Here is a 13861-nt window from a genome sequence, read left to right as displayed (position 1 = left end):
AAGCTATATATGACTTGTGCTTCTTTGGCCTCTGCCGTAGAGATCAGTAGACCCTGGAAACTGAATGCATATAGACTCACCCAGTCCCTTGTTGAAAGGCCACATATCAAACTCTGATTAATTTAATCTAGAATAGTTTGCCTAGGAATCTTTTTTATTAATAAGCTACTCAGACAATTCTGAAATAGATGTTTTCTGAATAAAACTGAAAAATATTTTTTTCAGAAGGGAGCAATACTACTTTAAGAATGAATTAATCAATATATACTAGTTTCACAGGGCTTCTACAATTCCTTTATAATACTTCTTATCTGTATTGAATCTTATATAGTAGAATATAGAATAAGCTTAATACCAGTGGCACTAGGTTATATCATCCTGGTGTTGGGGCTGGGTGGAGAGGGCAATTTAGCATGGTAGCTGAAAGGGCAGATCCAGTACCCTAAGTATAAACTCCTGCTCGACTACTTACTATCTGCATAAATATGGACAAATGTTAACATTTCTAAGCCTCAATTTCTTCATCTTAGCTGTTGATAATAGTAGTATCTAGTTCATAGTGCTATGGTGAGCATCCAATAGAATTGTCCATGTAATGAATTTAAACAAGCATTGAACCAGAAAGTATTTACGCTCAGTATATGTTTGTCATCATTTAGGATTATCAACAGGTGAAACAGCCACATCAGGTGAGAATGAACACAGCACAATCTCTGGAGGGATGAGCACACTTGTCAATACTGGATTTAGCACAACCTCTGGTGGAACAAGTATAGTCTCCAACACTGGATCTAGTGTGACCTCTAGTGGAACCAGCACAGCCTCCAGCACTGAATCCAGTGTGACCTCCAGTGGGGCCAGCACAACCTCCAGTACTGAATCTAGCACAGCCTCCGGAGGGACCAGCACAGCCTCCAGCGCTGAATCCAGTGTGACCTCCAGTGGGGCCAGCACAACCTCCAGTACTGAATCTAGCACAGCCTCCGGAGGGACCAGCACAGCCTCCAGCGCTGAATCCAGTGTGACCTCCAGTGGGGCCAGCACAACCTCCAGTACTGAATCTAGCACAGCCTCCGGAGGGACCAGCACAGCCTCCAGCGCTGAATCCAGTGTGACCTCCAGTGGGGCCAGCACAACCTCCAGTACTGAATCTAGCACAGCCTCCGGAGGGACCAGCACAGCCTCCAGCGCTGAATCCAGTGTGACCTCCAGTGGGGCCAGCACAACCTCCAGTACTGAATCTAGCACAGCCTCCGGAGGGACCAGCACAGCCTCCAGCGCTGAATCCAGTGTGACCTCCAGTGGGGCCAGCACAACCTCCAGTACTGAATCTAGCACAGCCTCCGGAGGGACCAGCACAGCCTCCAGCGCTGAATCCAGTGTGACCTCCAGTGGGGCCAGCACAACCTCCAGTACTGAATCTAGCACAGCCTCCGGAGGGACCAGCACAGCCTCCAGCGCTGAATCCAGTGTGACCTCCAGTGGGGCCAGCACAACCTCCAGTACTGAATCTAGCACAGCCTCCGGAGGGACCAGCACAGCCTCCAGCGCTGAATCCAGTGTGACCTCCAGTGGGGCCAGCACAACCTCCAGTACTGAATCTAGCACAGCCTCCGGAGGGACCAGCACAGCCTCCAGCGCTGAATCCAGTGTGACCTCCAGTGGGGCCAGCACAACCTCCAGTACTGAATCTAGCACAGCCTCCGGAGGGACCAGCACAGCCTCCAGCGCTGAATCCAGTGTGACCTCCAGTGGGGCCAGCACAACCTCCAGTACTGAATCTAGCACAGCCTCCGGAGGGACCAGCACAGCCTCCAGCACTGAATCCAGTGTGACCTCCAGTGGGGCCAGCACAACCTCCAGTACTGAATCTAGCACAGCCTCCGGAGGGACCAGCACAGCCTCCAGCACTGAATCCAGTGTGACCTCCAGTGGGGCCAGCACAACCTCCAGTACTGAATCTAGCACAGCCTCTGGAGGGACCAGCACAGTCTCCAACCCTGGATCTAGTGTGACTTCCAGTGGGACCAGCATAGCTGCCAACACTGCATCCAGTGCAACCACAGGAGTCTTTAGCACACATTCTCCAACTGGAACACATACAACTTCCCATAGGGTTGGCACGAGTGCTACTACTCCAGTGAATGAAATGATACCCAGTGGGTCCCTGAAACCATGGGAAATCTTCCTCATTACTCTGGTCTCAGTTGTAGTGGCTGTGGGATTCTTTGCTGGGCTCTTCTTCTGTGTGGTGAGTGCCTGCCTACTATGTAGGAGAGTGTCTTGGGAAGGAGTAGCAGGAACATGAGGATATGGGGTATGAATAGTAGTGCCACCAAGTTGGGGGAAAGAAAGACTAGGAGTATGTTACAAAAGAGAAGTAGCAAGTTAGAACTGGAAGAGCCAATCAATGTACTGAGCAAACTATTGACTTGAGGAAAAGTCAAAAGAAGGAATAAAGTGTAGAGGAAGAAGTACTAGGTGAAGGAGGTGATACAAAGGGAAAGAAGATTCCAGAACAAGTCCATGTTAAGGCTTGGGAGAAGAGGATATGATTCTGAAATGATTTGCCCTTCTTTTTCTAGAGAAACTCCCTGTCCCTGAGAAACGTCTTTGACACAGCTGTCTACCACCCCCATGGCCCCAACCTTGGCATGGGCCCTGGAGGGAATCATGGAGTCCACCACAGGCCTAGCTGGAGCCCTAACTGGTTCTGGAGGAGACCAGTATCTTCAGTAGCCATGGAGATGAGAAGGGGATACAATGGGCCCTGAATGGCCCCTGAATCCAGAGTGCCACCTTTTTAAGGAGGAAGCCAACCAGGGAGACCAGGGATCTGAGTGTCCTTTTATTTGTCCTCAGGAGTCCCCTCCCAGTTTTGTCTGGGTCTCTGACAGCCCTGGGGAAGACATTCCCTGTCTCTTGCTTTTACTAAACTGTGGAAAGAGGACATTCTATTGGTCAATTATCTAAGAAATAAACACATCCAAAATTCATGATGGAATCTTGTATGCACATGAGTGAATGTCTACAGTGCTGAGTTGAATTTCCCTGTTCTATGAGAGAACCTCCATGCCAGAACCCCTTGGCATTCAAAATCTCCATAGTAAAATCCAGAAATTTCATTCCTGCCTTCCCCCCTTTCTCTAATCCTTCTTGTCCCAACAGAAACACTGTGTTTCTGAGACTCACCAGACTGATAAGGGAATTGAACTGGGAGAAATGAGAAGGGAGGGCAGGTGCGAGGATTCTACAGGCTCACTGCTTAGGCATGTGGTACACAGAGATTATGTCATGGTACATAGAGAAAGCAGAGCAGGATGAAGTGGAGTTGCAGGATGAAGTTGCAATTACATGTGCTGTGGGACAAGGCACATTCATTCAAAATCATCATTTCTTGGGCATTTACCTTTGCTCTAGACCTGGTCTACTTGTCAGAATAGAGGTGCAATCTGACACTTTTCTCTCTCACCGTGTTCCTTTCAGAAACAGAGAGTGTTTCCTTTTACCAAGAGACTTTTCAGCTTTAACCTTCCTGGCCAAGGTCTAATCTTTCAAGAGGTTCAGAGCAGAGACACCTGTGGTAAAGCCTGTGATTCTCATGAGTCCCCTCCCAGAAGAGCTGAACATATCACTTTCATGGGTACAAGGGTGAAGTCCACCTACAGGTCTTGAAGGATAGAGAGGAACTACTTTGGAAAGTTGAGTTGCCCCAAATCCACAAGGCAGTGACAGAAATCCCACTGGGGACAGGATTAGTAGTTTATTAGAGGATTCACCCCAACTTGTAGCGGTGGAACCTGCTCTGCCTTCCAATACTTACTTGGTTTTTCTAATGTGAGAAAGTCAGTGGATGGTCAATGAGGCCATGCTAAGCCCTATTCAGGACCATATCATCACCATTTCACTTAAAGGGATTAAAAGGAGATGCTGAGTTGAGCAGCCTGAAAAGATGTCTTCCACTGGTGTAAACAGTGAAAAGCATACTGTGAAAGTCAGGTAAGGGAATCCATTTAGATAATTAAAAATTGTAAACATTAATTTTCAAGTTTAAAATTGTAATAGATAAATGGAAAGAGGTTGGCCATTGTTATGAATAAAATTAGTAACCTGGGGAAAAATTAGTATACTGGAAGAGTAAGTGGGAATAATAACTTAATTATACAAAACAATACAGAGATGAAAATCATCCAGAAAATAGAAGACACTTGGAGAATAAATTCAGGAAGACTAACATGCAAGTAATAAGGTTCAAAACAGAAAAAACAAAGAGATTCATTAGAAGAAATAAAAGAAAAATAGAGAAGATTTAAATCTGCATAGTGAAAGGGTTTGGCAACTACAGCTCTGTAAATATAATAAAAATCATTGACATCTATTTTTTAAAGACTTTATTTATTTATGAAAGACCACAGAGCAAGAGGGAGTGTGGGTTGGGGGAGTGGCAGGGCAAGAGGGAGAATCAGACACCTGCTGAGCAGGGAGTCCTATGGAGCTCCACTATAGGACACTGGGATCATGACCTGAGCTGAAGGTAGACGCTTAACCGACTGAGCCAGCCAGGTGTCCCCCCATCACTGGCATCTACTTTAAACAAGTGAACCCTATCTTATGTATATTCTATTTCAATAAAGTTATTAAAATATTATTACCAGGCATATTATTTAAGTAAAAATTTTGATTTCCAAAGATAAACAACAAATGACTCAAAGCAATGGGCACTTCAACACAGAGGAAGATGGAAAGACAAAAAAGCACAGTAAACAAATTTAGCTTGTGATTAATTCACATGGTTAGGCTGTGAGTACCTTGCTACTCCCAGCATCTAGAGTGTGTGTGTGTGTGTGTAGTTTGGAAACATCATTACTTAACTTTCATCATGGAATGCACTTACATGGACCACACATATTTTAACTTGACAAAGTCACAGCTCACCAAGAATGTTTGATCCAAACAGAGTCTAAGAAGTGGACAGAATTAGTGCTGTCCCTTTCAGATCTCATGCTTTTGCACTATTGGACTAACACAATGAACTTTGAATGGAATCATTTTTGGATCTTCATCCTGTGCCTAAAACTGATTCATCTGAAAAGACCTCTTTGGTCAGAGCATCAGGCTAGTTAGACTTTTCTAACTCCCATTTTACTGCCACTCACCATTTTCATTCTAGCCCCCATATTATTATGGGGTGCAGTTCTCTGGGTCTCAGTTTGCTCATCTGTAAAAATGAGGATGATAGAGTATCCACTTCATGAGGTTGCATGCACTTCATGAGTGTATTGGTAGCACTATAAATTTTGTTATTGTTTTTTATTTTGAAAACATGAAAAATAATTGCATCATAAAAACTTTGGTGACTGAGGGGAGGAGCAGAAACATGGCAGAGGTGGGTGCCTGGGTGGCTCAGTGGGTTAAGCCGCTGCCTTCGGCTCGGGTCATGATCTCAGGGTCCTGGGATCGAGTCCCACATCGGGCTCTCTGCTCAGCAGGGGGCCTGCTTCCCTTCCTGTCTCTCTGTGATCTCTTCCCTTCCTCTCTCCTACTGTGATCTCTCTCTGTCAAATAAATAAATAAATAATCTTTAAAAAAAAAAAAAGAAACATGGCAGAGGAATAGGAGACCTAAATTTTGTCTGGTCCCAAGAATTCAGCTAGATAGTTATCAAACCACTCTGAACAGCTACAAACTCAACAGGAGATTGATGAAAAGAATGGCAGTTCTATGAACAGAAAAGTGACAACTTACTGGAAGGTAGGACATGTGGAGAAGTGATTTCGAGGCAACATATGGGAAGACAGACTGTGGGGGTAGGGGCTGGCTCCCAACAAGAGGTAGAATAGTGGAACACAAAATCAGAACTTTTAGAAGTCTGCTCCACTGAGGGACATCACTCCAGAGGCTAAGCAGGGGATGAAACCCTCATGGGGACAGTGTGGTTTCATGACTCATGGAGCTACAAAAAGACCCTGGGTGTCTGAGTATGGCAGAGCTGCCAGGTACTGGAGTGAGGAAGCTGACTGCAGAGATGGAGCCAAGGCGTGGGCTCTTAGCATGGGGTTACCTTAAACCATGATCCAAGGCACAGTTGGGCCACCACTTTTCAAGCAGGGACCCCATAAGTGGCAGATCCGAAAAGACACCCCTCTTTCCTCCTCTGGTAGGAGTGGTATGAGAGCACATGGCGAGAAGCAGCTGAGTTTGGAGACTCCAAGTGGGGCTGAGTGCCAGAGATGGAAACACTAGGTCACAGGCCAGGTGAGCATGGAGTGTGGCTGGAGACCAGGGAGAGAGGAAGGATTGACTGTTTTCCTCTAAAGGCGCACTGAGGAGCGGGGCCCTGAGCTCTTGGCTCCTACAGGGCTGGAGATTTGGAGGCCGCCATTTTCATTCCCATCCTCCAAAGCTGTTCGGAAAGCGGTCAGGGAATTAAAGCTACTGAGGTAGAACCCAAGCAGATTAATTAGCCTGGCCCCTGGCAAGGGCAGTACAATTCTCCCTTGGGCGAAGACATTTGAGAATCACTGCAACAGGCCCCTCCCCCAGAAGATCAGCAAGAACATTCAGCCAAGAGCAAGTTCACCAATCAATGAGAACTGTAAAACATCAGAAATATCTGTGTATAGAAGATGGAATTCATGGCTTCCCCCCCATGATTCTTTAGTCTTGCAAAGTTAAATTTCTTAAATTTTATTTTTCTCTTATTCTATTTTTAAAATTTTTCCTCTTTCCTATTTTAACCTTTTTAAACTATTTTATCTGGGGTGCCTGGGTGGCTCAGTGTGTTAAAGCCTCTGCCTTCAGCTCAGGTCATGATCCCAGGGTCTTGGGATCGAGCCCCGCATCGGGCTCTCTGCTCAGTAGGGAGCTTGCTCCCCCCTCTCTCTCTGCCTGCTTCTCTGCCTATTTGTGATCTCTGTCTGTCAAATAAATAAATAAAATCTTAAACTATTTTATCTTATCAATACCTTTTTAAAAAAATCTTTTCAAATTTTCATTGTTAGATTCATATTCTATCCCTTCATTGTATTTAACCTTATTTTTGTATACATATAGGTTTTTCTTTCTTAAAAAAATTGGGATACAGTTTCTTCTAAGAGATCAAAATATACACTAAGTCTAGTGCATGACTTTGTTCTAGTCTCCAGCCTGATCACATTCTTCCCTCTTTTTTTTTTTCATTTTTCAACCAACTTCTTATCTTATCAATTCCTTTTTTACAACCTTTTAAAATATTTACCTTTACAGTCATACTCCATCCCTTCATCATGTTTGCCCTTATTCTTGTATGTATATATACAAGTTGTGTGTGTGTGTATCTATCTATCTATCTATCTATCTATCTATATGTTTTTCCTTCTTTAAAAATTTGGGAGCAGTTTCTTCTAACAGACCAAAATACACCCCAAATCAAGTGTGTGGCTCTGTTCTATTCACCAGTCTAATATCTATATCTATATCTATATCTATATCTATATCTATATCTATATCTATATATCTATATCTATATCATTTATCTATATCATTTATCTATCTATCTATCTATCTATCTATCTATATAACATGGAAGGTAATATAGAATACCTCTCTTGAGAATAAAATCCCCTTCTTGGGAAATAACAGAACTAAAATCTAACCACATTGAGATTACAAAAGCTATTAGTGAGGTGCAATAAAGGGGCGCCTGGGTGGCTCAGTGGGTTAAAGCCTCTGCCTTTGGCTCAGGTCATAATCTCAGGGTCCTGGGATTGAGCCCCACATCGGGCTCTCTGCTCAGCGGGGAGCCTGCTTCCCTTCCTCTCTCTCTCTGCCTACTAAAAAAAAAAATGAGGTGCAATAAAAAATGGAGGCTCTTACTGCTAGGATAAATGAGGCAGAAGAGAAAATTAGTGATATAGAAGATCAAATGATGAAGAGTAAAGAAGTTGAGGAAAAGAGAGAAAAACAACTACTGGATAATGAGGGGAGAATTTGAGAGATAAGTGATACCATAAGGTAAAACAATATTACAATAAGTGGGTTCTCAGAGAAAGAGGAGAGAGAGGGGGGTGGAAGGTATATTGGAGCAAATTATAGTAAAGAATATTCCTAATTTGGTGAAGGAAACAAGCATCAAAATCCAGGAGGCACAGAGAACCCCCTCAAAATCAATAAAAATAGGTCAACACCCCATCATCTAATAGTAAAACTTTTAAGTTTCAGAGACAAAGAGAAAATATTGAAAGCAGCCCAGGACAAGAAGTATATACCTAAAACAGTAGAAATAGTAGATTGGCAGCAGGCCTATCCACAGAGACCTGGCAGGCCAGAAAGGACTGGCATGATATTATTCAGAACACTAAATGAGAAAACTGTGCAGCCAAGAATACTATATCCAGCTAGGCTGTCAAAAAAAATAGAAGGAGAGAAAAAAAGCTTCCAGGATAAATAAAAACCAAAAGAATTTGCAAACACCATACCAGCCCTTTAGGAAATATTGAAAGAGGTCCTCTAAGCAAAGAGAGAACCAAAAAGCAACAGATTAGAAAGGAACAGAGACAATATACAGTAACAGTCACCCTACAGGCAATACAATGGCACTAAATTCATAGCTTTCAATATTTACCCTGAAGGTAAATGGGCTAAATGCCCCAATCAAAAGACACAGGTATCAGAATGGATAAAAAACAAGACCAACCAATATGGTGTCCACAAGAAACCCATTTTAGACTCAAAGACAACTCCAGGGGCTCCTGGGTGGCTCAGTGGGTTAAGCCACTGCCTTCAGCTCAGGTCGTGATCTCAGGGTCCGGGATCGAGCCCCGCATCGGGCTCTCTGCTCAGCAGGGAGCCTGCTTCCTCCTCTCTCTCTCTCTCTGCCTGCCTCTCTGCCTGTGTGTGCTCTCTCTCTGTCAAATAAATAAATAAAATCTTTAAAAAAAAAAAAAAAGACAACTCCAGATTGAAAGTGAGGGGTGTAAAACAATTTACCATGCTAATGGCCAACAAAAGAAAACTGGGGTGGCAATTCTTATATCAGATAAATTAGATTTTAAGCCAAACACTATAATAAGAGATAAAGAAGGACACCATATCATACTTAAAGGGTCTGTCCATCAAGAAGATCTAACAATTTTGAATATCTATACTCCTAACATGGATGCAGCCAATTATATAAACCAATTAATAACAAAATCAAAGAAACACATTGACAATAATACAATAATAGTAGGGGACTTTAACATCCCCCTCACTGAAACACACAGGTTATCTAAGCAAAAGATCAACAAGAAAATAAAGGCTTTAAATGACACCCTGGACCAGATGGACATCACAGATATATTCAGAACATTCTATCCCAAAACAACAGAATACATTCTTCTTTATGGCACATGGAACATTCTCCAGAATAGATCACAACCTGGGTCACAGAACAGGTTTCAGCTGGTACCAAAAGATAAGGATCATTCCTGGCATATTTTCAGACCACAACGCTTTGAAACTAGAACTCAACTATAATGAGAAAGTTGGAAAGAACTCAAATATATGGAGACTAAAGACCATCTTACTAAAGAATGAATGAGTCAACTAGGAAATTAAAGTAGAATTGAAAAAATTCATGGAAACAAATGAAAATGAAAACACAACTGTTCCAAAATCTGTGGGACACAGCAAAGGTGGTGCTGAGAGGAAAGTATATAGCAATACAAGCCTTTTGAAAGGTCTCAAGTACACAACCTAACCCTCCACCTAAAGGAGCTGGAGAAAGAACAACAAAGAAAGCCTAAACCCAGAAGGGGAAGAGAAATAATTAAGACCAGAGCAGAAATCAATGAAATAGAGACGAAAAGAACAATAGAACAAATCAATGAAACTAGGAGCTGGTTCTTTGAAAGAATTAATAAGATTTATAAACCCCTGGCCAGACTTATCAAAAAGAAAAGAGAAAGGATGCAGATTAATAAAATCATGAATGAAAGAAGAGAGATCACAACCAACACCAAAGAAATACAAACCATTATAAGAACATATGAGCAACTATACACCAGAAAATTTGACAATCTGGAAGAAATGGATGCATTCCTAGAGATGTATAAACCACTAGAACTGAACCAGAAGGAAATAGAAAACCTGAACAGACCCAAAACCAGTAAGGAGATTGAAGCAGTCATCAAAATTTCCCAACAAACAAGAGCCCAGGGCCAGATGGCTTCCCAGGGGAATTCTACAAAATATTTAAAGAAAAATTACTATCTATTCTCCTGAAACTGTTTCAAAAAAATAGAAATGGAAGGAAAGCTTCCAAACTCATTTTATGAGGCCAGTATTATCTTGACCCTAAAACCAGACAAAGACTCCAACAAAAAGGAGAATTATAGACCAATATCCCTGATGAACATGGATGCAAAATTCTCACCAACATACTAGCCAATAGGATCCAACAGTACATTAAAAGGATTATTCACCACGACCAAGTAGGATATATTCCAGGGCTGCAAGTTTGGATTAGCATCTGCAAGTCAATCAATGTAATACAATACATTAATAAAAGAAAGAAAAAGAACCATATGATACTCTCAATAGATGCTGAAAAAGCATTTGACAAAGTACAGCATCCCTTCCTGATCAAAACTCTTCAAAGTATAGGGATAGAGGGCACATACTTCAATATTATCAAAGCCATCTATGAAAAACCCACAGCGAATATCATTGCCAATGGGGGAAAACTGAGAGCTTTTCCCTTAAGGTCAGGAACATGGCAGGGCTGTCCACTATCACCACTGCTATTCAACATAGTACTAGAAGTCTTAGCCTCAGCAATCAGACAACAAAAAGAAATTAAAGGCATCTGAATCTGCAAAGAAGTCAAACTCTCACTCTTTGCAGATGACATAATACATTATATGGAAAACCCAAAAGACTCCACTCAAAAACTGCTAGAACTCATACAGGAATTCGGTAATGCGTCAGCATTAAATCCATGCACAGAAATCAGTTGCATTTCTATACACCAACAGCACAGAAGAAAGAGAAATTAAGGAGTCAATCCCATTTACAATTGCACCCAAAACCATAAGATACCAAGGAACAAACCTAACCAAAGAGGCAAAGAATCTGTACTCAGAAAACTATAAAGTACTCATGAAAGAAATTGAGGAAGACACAAAGAAATGGAAAAATGTTCCATGCTCATGGATTGGAAGAACAAATATTGTGAAAATGTCTATGCTTCCTAGAGCAATCTACACATTTAATGCAATCCCTATCAAAATACCATCAACTTTTTTTCAAAGAAAGGGAACAAATAATCCTAAAATTTATATGGAACCAGAAAAGACCTCGAATAGCCAGAGGAATGTTGAAAAAGAAAGTCAGAGTTGGTGCCTTCACAATTCCAGACTTCAAGCTCTATTACAAAACTGTCATCATCAAGACAGTATGGTACTGGCACAAAAACAGACACATAGATCAATGCAACAGAATAGAGAGCCCAGAAATAGACCCTCAACTCTATGGTCAACTAATCTTCAACATGGCAGGAAAGAATGTCCAATGGAAAAAAAAAGGCAGTTTCTTTAACAAATGGTGTTGGGAAAATTGGAGAGCCACATGCAGAAGAATGAAACTGAACCATTTCCTTACACCACACACAAAAGTAGACTCAAAATGGATGACAGACCTCAATGTGAGACAGGAATCCATCGAAATCCTTGAGGAGAACACAGGCAGCAATCTCTTCGACCTCAGCCACTTCTTCCTAGAAACATTGCCAAAGAAAAGGGAAGCAAGGGCAAAAATGAACTATTGGGACTTCATCAAGATCAAAAGCTTTTGCAAAGCAAAGGAACTAGTCAACAAAACCAAAAGACAACCGACAGAATGGGAGAAGATATTTGCAAATGACATATCAAATAACGGGCTAGTATCCAAAAACTGTAAAGAACTCAAACTTGACACCCAAAGAACAAATAATCCAATCAAGAAATGGGCAGAGGACATGAACAGACATTTCTGTAAAGAGACATCCAGATGGCCAACAGACATATGAAAAAGTGCTCCAGCGCTCAGCATCAGGGAAATACAAATCACAACCACAATGAGATACCACCTCACACCAGTCAGAATGGCTAAAATTAACAAGTCAGGAAATGACAGATGTTGGCGAGGATGTGGAGAAAGGGGAACTCTCCTACACTGTTGATGGGAATGCAAGTTGGTGCAGACACTCTGGAAAACAGTATGGAGGTTCCTCAAAAAAATATTTTCTATTCCTGAAAATAGAGCTACCCTATGACCCAGCAATCGCACTACTGGGTATTTACCCTAAAGATACAAATGCAGTGATCCAAAGGGGCACGTGTACCTAAATGTTTATAGCAGCAATGTCCACAATAGCCAAACTATGGAAAGAGCCTAGATGTCCATGAACAAATGAATGGATAAAGAAGAGGTGGTATATATATACAATGGAATACTATGTAGCCTTCAAAAAATGAAATCTTGCCATTTGCAATGGTGTGGGTGGAACCAGAGGGTATGATGTTACCTGAAATAAGTTAATCAAAGAAAGACAATTCTCATTTGATCCCACTGATATGAGCAATTTGAGAAACAAGACAGAGGATCATAGGGGAAGGGAGGGAAAAATGAAACAAGATGAAACCAGAGAGGGAGACAAACTGAAAGAGACTCTTAATCTCAGGAAACAAACTGAGGGTTGCTGGAGTGGGGGGCCTGGGAAGGGTATGTGCTATGGTGAGTGCTGTGAATTGTGTGACTGATGAATCATAGACCTGTACCCCTGAAACAAATAATACATTATATGTTAATTTAGAACTTCCCTATGACTCTGCAATTGCACTCCTGGGTATTTACCCCAAAGATACAGATGTTGTGAAAAGAAGGGCCATCTGTACCCCAATGTTTATAGCAGCAATGGCCACGGTCGCCAAACTATGGAAAGAACCAAGATGCTCTTCAATGGACGAATGGATAAGGAAGATGTGGTCCATATACACTATGGAGTATTATGCCTCCATCAGAAAGGATGAATACCCAACTTTTGTAGCAACGTGGACGGGACTGGAAGAGATTATGCTGAGTAAAATAAGTCAAGCAGAGAGAGTCAATTATTATATGGTTTCACTTATTTGTGGAGCATAACAAATATCATGGAGGACAAGGGTGTTAGAGAAGAGAAGGGAGTTGGGGTAAATTGGAAGGGGAGGTGAATCATGAGAGACTATGGACTCTGAAAAACAATCTGAGGGGTTTGAATTGGCGGGGCGGTGGGAGGTTGAGGTACCAGGTGGTGGGTATTATAGAGGGAACGGATTGCATGGAGCACTGGGTGTGGTGAAAAAATAATGAACACTGTTTTTTCTGAAAATAAATAAATTAATTCAAAAATTTAAAAAAAATCAACAGATAATGAGAACTAAATTAATTGAGGTTTTACTAAGTTCTAGGCTTAGAGCTGAGTGTTTAAAATGCATCATTTCATTTAATTTGCTTTACAGCAAATTATATATTATATAATATATAATGGATAAAGAAGAGGTGGTATATATATACAATGGAATACTATGTAGCCTTCAAAAATGAAATCTTTTATATATATAATATTATATATATATATATATATATATATAATATTATATCCCCCTCTCAGGCGAAGAGCCTGGAGCCCTGTGATCTTAGTTATTTGTCCCAGCACACGTAGTATGGGGCAGATCTGGGACTCTAACCCAAGTTGGTTTGGTCCTGGAGTCCATGCCTATACTCCCAAGGATCTATATGAATACTGTCTGAGGGCATCTGTCCTCAGTTCCTTAGATGACTAACAGAGTGAATGGCTGTGTCTTCTAGGTGAGTCTTCATAGTT

At 41.7% G+C, this 13861-nt stretch overlaps 1 protein-coding gene across 1 annotated transcript; it reads left to right on the top strand.

Annotated features, from left to right (window-relative positions):
- Positions 1 to 666: 666 nt before the first annotated feature.
- On the top strand, positions 667 to 2963 carry MUC21 (mucin 21, cell surface associated). Its single transcript, XM_059176396.1, has 2 exons — positions 667 to 2251; positions 2586 to 2963. Exons 1-2 carry the CDS (start codon positions 722 to 724, stop codon positions 2772 to 2774), a joined length of 1719 nt encoding a protein of 572 aa, XP_059032379.1. The 5' UTR covers positions 667 to 721; the 3' UTR covers positions 2775 to 2963.
- Positions 2964 to 13861: the final 10898 nt, after the last annotated feature.

This window comes from Mustela lutreola, chromosome 6, assembly GCF_030435805.1.
Source record: "Mustela lutreola isolate mMusLut2 chromosome 6, mMusLut2.pri, whole genome shotgun sequence".
Lineage (NCBI taxonomy): Eukaryota > Metazoa > Chordata > Mammalia > Carnivora > Mustelidae > Mustela > Mustela lutreola.
The sequence above is the reverse complement of the archived record's forward strand: the minus strand, read 5'-3'. Positions and strand labels throughout refer to the sequence as shown.

Bases quoted from the DNA above. Each gene is read 5' to 3' on its own strand.
- MUC21 (XM_059176396.1), top strand. From the start codon at position 722: ATGAGCACACTTGTCAATACTGGATTTAGCACAACCTCTGGTGGAACA. The intron at 2,252-2,585 runs GTGAGTGCCTGC...TTCTTTTTCTAG, and splicing joins CTGGGCTCTTCTTCTGTGTG to AGAAACTCCCTGTCCCTGAG.